Source organism: Nothoprocta perdicaria, unplaced genomic scaffold (genome assembly GCF_003342845.1).
Source record: "Nothoprocta perdicaria isolate Ctin4 unplaced genomic scaffold, notPer1 scaffold_81, whole genome shotgun sequence".
NCBI lineage: Eukaryota > Metazoa > Chordata > Aves > Tinamiformes > Tinamidae > Nothoprocta > Nothoprocta perdicaria.
The window spans coordinates 3,245,303-3,255,862 of NW_020456099.1; the positions used below are offsets into that span (position 1 = coordinate 3,245,303).

The 10,560-nt window shown below is 43.7% G+C and overlaps 2 protein-coding genes across 2 annotated transcripts in view; both read right to left on the reverse strand.

Annotated features, from left to right (window-relative positions):
* Positions 1-536: 536 nt before the first annotated feature.
* LOC112958171 lies at positions 537-8,908 on the reverse strand. The gene is made up of 8 exons (XM_026051978.1): positions 8,371-8,908; positions 7,393-7,580; positions 6,403-6,500; positions 5,835-6,019; positions 4,723-4,925; positions 4,030-4,219; positions 3,574-3,683; positions 537-680 (listed from the first exon to the last, which is right to left on the reverse strand). The coding sequence occupies exons 1-8, from the start codon at positions 8,573-8,575 to the stop codon at positions 537-539; spliced, it is 1,323 nt and encodes a 440-aa protein (XP_025907763.1). The 5' UTR covers positions 8,576-8,908.
* The window catches only part of LOC112958172, a 17,238-nt gene continuing 15,380 nt past the window's right edge, over positions 8,703-10,560 (reverse strand). Inside the window, exons 20-23 of the mRNA XM_026051979.1 lie at positions 10,358-10,523; positions 9,676-9,860; positions 9,048-9,140; positions 8,703-8,765 (exon numbers count right to left, since the gene is read on the reverse strand). Of these exons, the coding sequence (XP_025907764.1) occupies positions 8,703-8,765; positions 9,048-9,140; positions 9,676-9,860; positions 10,358-10,523 (507 nt within the window). The remainder of the gene's footprint in view (positions 8,766-9,047; positions 9,141-9,675; positions 9,861-10,357; positions 10,524-10,560) is intronic.

Sequence of the window (10,560 nt, forward strand, 5' to 3'; positions counted from 1 at the left end):
GGAAAAGCTTGAAAATAAATACATCTTATTTAGAAAGAAAAGTAAAAAAATGCGAAAGAGTTTGTGTGTCTGTATATTTGTGCATATATGTGTGTGTGTGTGTGTGTATATGTGTGAAGGTTTATCTATAYTATAGGAGTTACTGATTATATTAACCCAAATAAATTATTCAGATTTTAAAAAAACAGATAGAAAACTAAAATGTTATCTGAAAAGTACAACCCAAGAGGACAATCAGTTAATACACTGCCAGTATGTACCTCTTCTACAAAGCTAATTAGGAGGAAATAAGAAAGCCATTAGGGAGCATGAATCAGAGAGGTTACAGTGTCCTTCCTAGCATAAAGGGTAAGAAAAAGGAGGAGGAAGAATTCCAGGAATAGAATCATTTTTTTGCTTATATGTATAGTCAGTTTTATTAGTTTGATTTTCTCCCTGTGATCTTGATCTTCTATCATATATGGTAGTGGAGCAATGCAGCCAACATGGTAGTGGAGCAATGCAGCCTGTCTCCTGGGGACGTAAGGAAGCGCCACTTACCACTGCGGAGGGATCCCCACGGGGACCAGGTTTCGGGCGCACAAATGGACGAAGGCGGCGGCGGAGCTGCAGGCTGCGCCCAGCGCCGCCGCGCCGCAGCTGCCGCGCACGCACATGCCGTAGAACGGCTCCGGGTCCACCTGAAACACAAAGGGCTTTTGTTCAGCTCGGCGGTAACACAGAGCACGGGGGTCCTCTCCCAGCAGACACCTGCTCTTCAGATGTGAAGAGAAAAATCAGAACAGGCAAGAGCTGAAAACTGAGGTCTGGGCTTGTTTGTTCATTTCCTCCCTCTATTCACAGAATATTCTTTAACTGATTTCCATTTTTTACTTATTTTTCCACATTGCAGACTCATATCCCCCCATACTTGGTAGCTCTCAGGGGCCTTACTTACAGTGCTGTAACACTTTTTTAGTTCTGGATTATTGTTCTGAACTCAATGCTTGCAATAATCAATGCACACAGCTTAGCACTATGGTGCCTGGGCATTTAGGTAGTCCTTTGGTGGCCCCAGCTGTACTTACAACTTTGAAGCAGTTCCTCAGAAGCGAGCGAGCTGCCTTAAAAAACACTTCACACACATTTTGCTTATCCGTAGCAGCGCATGGCTGCTGTTTCTTCTGCACAGGACTGCACTTGTGCACCTGGGAACACAGCATCAAGCAACATTRTTTCTTAAACATCACAATGCACGTTCAACACAGTGAGTCTGCAGGAGGAAGAGACCTGCAGGTCACTGCACTGCTCTGAATCACCTTTATTGCTCATTAGCCTGCCCCAGCTTCATAAATGAAACAAAGTATCTATCTTGCTTATAAGTATTATAGATTACAGCCATTGTTTCCTTTTTCTATTGATTTTGTTATTAAAGTATTTTGGTGGGTTGCTGCTGACACTGTAAGAAGCTGGCTTGCAAGCTTGACTTCTTTATAAATGATAGATTAAAGTTGTGCTTTTAGTAAAACTTTTTGTTGGCGGAAAAATCTGTATATCCTCACTGGGGCATTAATATGTCATATATAGCAAGAAGGCTTTAGAAAAATGTGTAACGGAAGGTCTGTAGAACTACAAGCATTTCTAGTCAATGAAACGTGAGTGACTTCTTTGTTGTATGTGGTTCAGGTCATGTCCTTTACCTTTCCAGTCAAGAGCTGAGGATACAAAATATTAACAGCATGAACAGTGAGCTGCACTGGCTAAAGTGGGTTTGATTTACTTTGACTGTACATTGGATCAGCAGCTTACTATKTATTATCAGTCCTTTCTTTAGATGCCAAAAAGATTTAAAAGACCCATTAGAAAAATATAAATTCAAATTACTGTAATTTAATTAAGGGGAAAAAAATGTTAGTTTAACATCCACATAAACTTCATCCTGAAGGGATCAGATATTTGCAAACTCGCTTTTCTTAATAACCGCCTCAATTTGTACAGCAGCYGGTTTTGTAAAACCAGAACGTCACTGACTATTTCCAAGGCGGAGAACATGATGTAGGCTAAATAGTAATAAAACTCCTGGTAGTGACTTTCCAGGTGGGTCTGTAGGTCAGTGCAGGCTTCGACTCCTACAGTGCAGGAGTGACTGCTTTTCCTTCAGGCTTAGCTACTTGGCCAGATTTCACTTGGTTGCTTCCTTACTTTCWGCAGCACATATAGTTGCAGTAAAAGGTCTGTTCAGAAAGGCTGTTCACAAGCACCCATTTTATCAGCACGGCTCAGTCCGGCTGCTTGAACTGGTTATTTCTGCCATATCTTCTCTTCCTCCCTCTTTAGGATAAAGTTTAAGACTCGCTATGAATTCCTGACTTGGTTCATTTGTATTCCTGGCCCTCGCTTTAATGATGTATGAAAAGCATACATTATCAGCAAGTCAATCTTTTTAATACATATTTTTTCCCCCGCTGAATGGGCTGTGACTACGGGCAGCGCAGAGTTCAGCTGAAGTCATCTATAAATTCTCCCTGGCGCGTGCGGCACTGCCGAGATGCTGCGGGGCGGACAATAAACGTTCCCATCGAGAGTGGAAGCGCAAGCGCTCTGACATCAGCCACGTAACGAGGGGCAGCCTCCCCAGCTTGCTTATGGTGCGCAGTTTCTTATATACTGCTTTTAATTGATCATTATTTCTAGTCAACTTTTGCATTAGGTGCCTGCGTTTCACCACTAGATAGAATGAAAGAAGGCAGGAATGCAGCAGAAGTTAGTGTTTGCAGCAAGCYCACTAGCAGTCAGCCACAGCACAGTCCCATCCCAGCATCCAGAGGAATATCATCTGGAAAAATCACTAGACATAACTCTCCAAAGGCAAGTAAGGACACAAGAAGCCTGAAGGTATCATCCTTTTTTTTAGCTGAAGTACTGAAGTAAAGTTGAAAAATAGCAGTACTTTTCTGCCCAGAATTGAGACATCTTCTCAAGAAGATGCAAGAAGCTGGAGTCGTAAAACCTGAGTGAGTGAGGAGAAGATGCTTCTTTTTTCCTTTTCTTCTTTTTGGAATAGATTCTCAAATCATGTTTCAAGAGATTAGAGGAATAAATAACTTATCACAAGAGCCTGAGAGCACAGCAAGGCCACGTTTTGATCTTGGTCAATTGTATTCACAAACTGATGGGTACGGGTGCACATTTTTACATTTAGATTATCTCTCTTCCCCTGGTTGGTAAGTTCCATGAATTAAGTCTCTTTAAAGCAAAGAGGTATAGAATCTTACTATTTATCAAAGGTAGCTGTAAGAAGCCCTTTTATGCAGGCTAATAACCAAATCAGTTGCAGATAAATATGTAGAACTTTTTTCCCCTCATTAAGCATAGGACTTGATGACCTCTGAGGTCCCTTCCAACCTTCGACATTCTATGATTCTATGATAGGAAAACAAAGTATATAGATGAATTAAAGCTAGATACTACATACTTCAGGTAAGCCAAAACAGTTTGCCTTACGTTGCTCTTCAGGCTCCAGCTCCACCGGTAACGCACACAGAAAAATAAAACAAAACAAACAAAACCCCCCACAAACTTTCAGCCTGTTACCTGCCAGCTTTGTGTGAATTCCTGCACACTGTCAGTGAGGGAATGATTAGGAAGCATCCATTCATTCCCTGCCTCATTATCATTGGTACCGAAAAGCCCAGCTGAAATACCTGGAATGAGATTAAAACAGAGTAAGCGTGGTTACAGTCAGCCACGGGGAAGTGTTAGATGCCRTCTCTGGGCTGACTATCCTGTGTGACAGAGCTCAGCTGTAATGCAGAACAGGGACATGAGGCCCTGCCACACACCATGGAATTTTCTAAAGCAGCACTGGCAGCTGTGGCCATCTGGGCCTTCTGAGGAGATAACAAGGACCTATTCTGCTGTGTGGCTGTGCTGACAGTACGTGGCAACACCTGGTGCCGGTTCCCAGGGTTGTGTGAGCAAAGGTAGGGAAAGGAAGCGCGGGACAACGTGTGCGCTAGGAGCAAAGCGGCCGGCATCGCTGCTCCTCACCGTGGTGCCATCCAGCCAGGGTGACAGTGCAGAGATCGTAGCGAACGTCACACGAGAGGGAAACGCCGGCCTGAGCAGACAGTTCTATCCTGGTGGTTTCTCTCCTTGAATCAGCAGGATACTTTTCAAGGGATTGATCCATTCCTTGGCAGTTCTGTTCCATAAAGGTGGAGTTATGTATCTTGGACATCTGTTTTAAATGAAAATACAGTTTCAAATATTTCAAGTATGTTACAGTGGGAGTTACTACTTTTGGTTATGGACTAGCAGATTGGCAGGTGTCAGTTTTGCCCATTTCCAAGTGAGGAAATGAGAATGGGCTGTGGGATACTCCTGAAAGCAGGGAAGCACAAAGCTTCCCACATGAGGTGTGACTATGGGTCCAGCTTATTCACCATATTTTTGCTCCTGCCATTCTGTTGACCATGTAAGAGGAAAGCTGAAAGGTTCACAGAGCTTCCCTTGTTCTGAGGGAGCAGAGAGAAAAGCAACAGCCCTTGGGTTAGGGCTTCTGTTTATGGGAGTTATTTCATGATGTGGTACTAGGCCTTATTAAAAACTGCTTACTTTCTAGTACTTCTTTGTGCTTTTCTGATCAATATTTGTGCYCGCCCCCTTTTTTTTTTCTTCCCTCTTTTTGGGCAAGCTAATTTCTGGTCCGGAAAGGAAGACTTCTTGACCATCACCTCTTACCTTCAGCCTTGGGTAGATATCGATCACAGTCTGGTTCATCTCCACATACAGTGATCTTGAGCCATTAATTTCCTGGTTCAGTATTACAGTGAAAGTATTGTGAACAAAATCCTTGGCAAGCAGCACACTGCACTTTGATGCCAAATCATAAATTTTTCCATCAAAAGTCACAAGATGCTTGCTCCCTAYTAACATAGCGTGATCTAGATAAAGACATTTCAAGGCAAACATCAGTCATTGACCACTGAGCAGGAACTGTCAGGCTTCCTTGCYATAACAGTAATATTCCTAAAATATTTTTCTAAGCCAAGAGTACATTTTAAGTTAGTTAAAAGTTGCTCCGCAACAGAAATTCCTCCAGAAAGGGAATAATCTAAATCTCCTGATTTACAATGACACTACTCGATACTCCCCCACTGCCTCCAACCACACACTATACATTCCTATTCAGAGGACAGCAGGARCAACAAGCATCCCCCCCAAAAAACCAAACAGCCAAAGCAGATAATTGCACCTAAGAGCTCTGGAGATAAAGCCTGAATATTTGGTCGCTAGGAAGTACTGGCAGTGTCTCCTTCCTGGAAGGAAGCCACCCCAAATGTCTCTTTGTGGAAGATCCATTATCCCCAGCGGCAGTCGGGACTCCTAGCACAGCCCTCAGCATTAGCTGGGCTTTGCTGATCTGCAGGGCTGTCTCTGCAGGGCTTAGCTTTCTGCCCCTGGTCAGCAGCAGTAATTGCACCTTTTCCAAAGTGGGAGAGCAACTTCACCGCAACACTCAGACATTTGGTGAAGCAAAAGGTATGACTGGCATTGAACAAGGACACCCAACTACAAGAGGATAAATAAGACAAATATATTCAACCTGCTGATTTCAACATAGGGAAKTGCAGAATGTCTGTATATTTGAATGAATATTCTTAACTAGAGGAGTGTTGCTAGCAAGTCAGCTTTAACCAAAGCAGGACATATGATTAACATTTATAGATAATACTAGACATGATGCTTATAGACAAATGATTATGTAAGCTGCTATTTGACATTACATTGTGGAATTCGGAACYGAGTGGAAATAGATCCAGCTACAAAAGAGCACTTTTGAAAAGGCTTACGTTCAAAGGGACTCTCCATCATCCTCCGTTTGAATCTATAATACTCTGCAACTATGTTGATGTTGTAGAAGTCTTTCAGAGGTCCCATTACCTTCTCTTCAATGAGATAATTAGTAATATTTGCCAGGTCCAGAGACTGGTCTGCTTTAGGAAGTACTGGAAGTTTTATGGCCACTGAACAGTTCCTATGGAATACAAACAAAACAGCATGTGCCCTTATCTGCTAAGCTGATTCACAGTATGCTGCTCTACTTATTATTAGAAATGTGGAAGTGAAATATTCACCAGAACTGCAGCCAGTTAGAACTGCGAAATAAAGACRTACTGTGGGTAAGAACGATCTGCCAAAAAAGCATGCCCTATAAGGCCATGTTATTACAGCTACCGTTGCTCTGTTTGCTGCTGGACATCTGCTTTTGAAACACAGGCTATGCAGGTAGCTTAGCAAAATGAACATTACRGTGCAAAAGCTCCAAAGCAAAGAATGGGCTGGAACCCCCAGCCCCTACACTGGCATGGAGAATAAAGACACACAGCAGCAGTTTCTCCTAAAGAAACAAAAAACTACCTGGCTGAAAAAYGGTAGAGGTTGAGTAAGGGCTTCCGTATCTTGCTTACGGCTCTCGAAATTGTGGCTTCTGCCCACCTCAGCATCTGATGTGTGGCCTATTGGAAAGTGAGAAAAGCAGATTACAGAACTGACTCTTATGTGACTTTGGAGCAGATTCATACTCACCAGCAAGTTTTAACAAAACATTCAGCAAAACAACATTTTTAGCATCCCTTGCAGATGAAAGCTGCCTGACRGGTAGCACCTTGTTCCCCAGAGAACAGACATTAGTCACCACCACACCAAACAGTGCAGGGAAATACACTCTTCCCAAAACACCACCACTAACGTGTACCCATACTCACTGAMTTAACGTACTACACCAGCTTGCAAAAGATGGCAATCTCTGTCAGTATGGTCAGTACCACGATAAATCATTTAAGCTCCTCACTACAGCCAGAAGAGCCTAATCCTGTTCGTACTCTACTGATTGGCATCATCGTCCCTCCTCGCTGGGCAAGGAAAGCACCAGCTACGTGAACGACTGGCCACTGCTGTTGTCATTTCTGTGGGAAGTAGCAAAGCCGAGTCCTCCAGCTGGAAAAGCACTGCTGTCAAAGCAGGCCAGATGGTTCAAGAGCAATGTATTTGCTTTTATGTGGGAAGATTATCATTTTTAAAAATACAGTATTTGGGGGCTAGTTTGGGTTTTACTTGAGAGCACATGAGGGTATCTGGCYCTGCAGAACTACACAAAATAGACAATAGCTTCAATTAAGAATCCTCATAAATGGTCGGGGGGGGGGGTGAAAAAAAGCACAAGACAGCACTAGCATTAAGTCACATAGGTAAAAGAGTGCACATAGTGTGGAACTTCATTAAAGGTTTCTATTAATTTCCCTAGCTAGATCTATCTATAGGTCTATCTGTCCATCTCTCCACAGCTGAGACTTGAATTCACAGGCCTTTGCTTTAAGCCATTAAAACGCAGACACGATGTATACCAACCATATCCAGGCCTGCTTTCACAGCCCGTATTGCCACCCGGATTGGTTCCAATAGSCAAACATCCTTCACAACCCGGGGCACAAAAGCCTGGACCTTCTCCACGTACTCCTCTATTTTCTGCCGCCAAACCCCATCCAGTGGCTTCAGCGTTACATCGTAGTAGGCATCCTTCAAAGTTGCCAATGGATCTGGGGCAAAACACATTCCGTTAATGAAAGACATTTAGTTCTGATCACTCGCATTCCAAGCACTGTACGTGCAGTGCTTTTTTTCAAAATAAATGTAAGGAACACTTTGCAGTAAGCCACCCTTGGAGCTGCACACACAGCCTGCACCTGGCCAAAGAATAAGGAATAACAGGACAGTTGAAGCAAACTAATCATCTCTTAATCATCACTTTTGGTAAGAATCTGGTGGGGATCTGTGATACAAAGTGACATTTTACTCTTGCTGTGAGAATGGAAGCTAAGGGTGAATCACAGCCAACCCTAAATGGTGCCAGTATGGACCAGAGCCCATCTGATGAGTGAGCTAATGGCCAGCTGGGTAGGGGAGGAAACACTCCAAGCCTGTGTGAGRTCTGATGAGCAGAAACGTTCAACACTTAAAGAGGGCTCTGAAGAGCCCTCAGGACAGACGTGCTTGCCAAGGCACTGCCAGCAGGAATGCTCCAGCGTGGGAATCGGGGCTCTGTCCTCATTTGACAGAGCCCAGACTCCAAAGACAATTCTTCCTCTCAATTATTTCATTAGAAGGGCTGTCACACTGAGGTTACTCAGAGGCTCATTGCATCAAAGTTCCCTCCCTATAAATAGGAAGAGCTAAGAGCTTACATCAGCATTTTTTTGCTGGATCAAAATAGAAACTTYTATGTTGTTCAACCTCTTTTACACTCAGTTTTCCTTCCCCCCCCATAACCTTGCCCCTGTCATTCTCCCTGGGCAGCCATTCTGCTCAGCTTGGACGGCTTTTGCTTACTTTGCAATTCATTCTGCATTTGATGGACAACGTCTTGAATTTTATCCAGGTAAAGTGGGAGTTTGTTTCCCAGCGTCTCCCTGATTCCACTCTGCTTCCACACCCGGGCGGCAGCTCTGCCCACACCRTGCAGGAATCCTGCTGCTTCTTGCAAGGCTTTCCAAGGCCAGACAGCTGCTTCAGACAGGAAACCAACTTGCTGCATCTACAGGGGTTCCCAAAAGAGATGTCAAAATATGCAGCGATCACAAACAGATCTTTGCAGCATGTTTTTCCTTTGATTGGATCTCCAAAGATGTCATGTTTTTACTGTAGACCTCAAAACAGTCCCATTATTGATACTGAGAACTATCAGTTTTATCAGGAACAAAGATAGGTTTGATATCATCAAGTCTCTAAAAGCAGAGCTCGCACCATTCTGCGACAGTCCCAAACACCTCAGGGTTTGGTCAGCTGGAGAGCATTTTTAATGTGCTTTTTGTCTACACACGAACAGCAGGAGAACCAAGGATGAACCATTTAGATGTTTCAGTCACTAGACAACTGCATATAACGTGAGTGATTCTTACTTAACACTGGATGAGCGTCTTGGAGCAGCTCCACAGATCCTGTAAGGCTGCACATCTCGTGCCACACGGTTGTCCTATGATGCTGACAGCAAACTGCTCATTACTTACTGATCTCCTGAGTCTCCATGCATATCCATCCACCTTTGTCATCTTTTCCACTAGTTTGGCTTTCAGAAGTCTCCCAACTTCATTAAGTTTATACTGTAAGAAGATGAACAAAAATGTGGATTTTATGATTTAAAACTGCTTGTGCTGGGTCTAAAATACTTTGAGTCTGTACTAGCTTAAATGCTAGTAAAGATCCATGGTGACCTCTGGTTGCTTGGGGGAAATGACCTTCACATCATTCATTACTTAGAAATAGGAACAAAAAAGACCAAGGATGAAAGACTCTGAAGACTCTGCAGGCTTCTACTTTTAGTTTTGCAGCCAACACAGCAAAATACCACCCCTACTGCTCGCCTTAACCTCTGCAGAGAAGAGGTCACAGACATTAGGAGAGGCTCCCAGATTTCCTCAGCTTTCTAGATATGGCTGAACCTTTTAATTCACATAATAGTATCTTTTTATACCAAAGCAAAAGATAATATTACTAAGAATTACTAGATCCTCCCATCTGCCTGGTCATTCGCCAAAAATCACAAGTGAAACCCGTCTGGAAGGTGCTCCATGAAACTGATACAAAACAGTATTTTGGACAAGTCACACACACCTAAGTGCCACTGAAGGGTCTCACCTCAGCCTTAAGAAGCGAATCCCCACATCCATGAGCCAAGAAACTCAAACTTCCATTAGCAGCTGTTAGGATCAGCTGTCCCAGCTTTTCTTGCCGTTCACCATTCATGTTGAGATAGGCATTCACTGCAGCCATGTGCTGCACAGAGGAGCAAGCACTGACTTCCACTCCTTCCTCTAAATCCCCTTGGAGAGTGAAAAAGGGATCCTCAGTTACAGGAACTACATCAACAGACATTGTTTGAGAGCCATATTACATAGGTGTTCAGTTAGTGTACGTGAGAGTTACATGTTTGTAGAGAAAACCTAGAGATAAATCAGAGAAAATCAGCGTAGCTTTGTTATGTGATTTTCTCCGTGTTCTTTGCAAATGCTTTAGAAATAGAGATTTGCTGCTGCACAGAAAACAGTGAAATTACAGCAGGCAAAATGATTCTCTAAGCTGCCAGACTGGCAGGCTTCTTTCTAGCGAGTGCTGCTGCTCCTCGTGCTGAAGTTTCCAAAGCGCTTACACTATACATGAGAGCCAGTGTCAGTCACTCACCCACCCCAGAGTCACTGGCAGCAGCATCCAAACGGCCACAGCTTGACCCACCATGCAAGTGAGCTACCTTGGCACTACACCGCACCTTCCTCACCCAGCCTCTCCTCCTCCTCCTCACCATGCCAGCGAAGRCACCTACCTTTCAGGTAGCCCATGTAGTACCGCAGACACCCCTTTCCTTTGGAAGCAGCTACTTTTACTTTCTCTTGCTGATCAACAATCCCCTCCACCAYGATTTGGCTCTGAACAGCTGAGGAAGAAGTAGTTCCTGTCAGGCCTAGCCAAACATCTTCAAAGGCTTTTAACTGCAGCCATAAAGGAAAAACACATTTACTCCAAGCC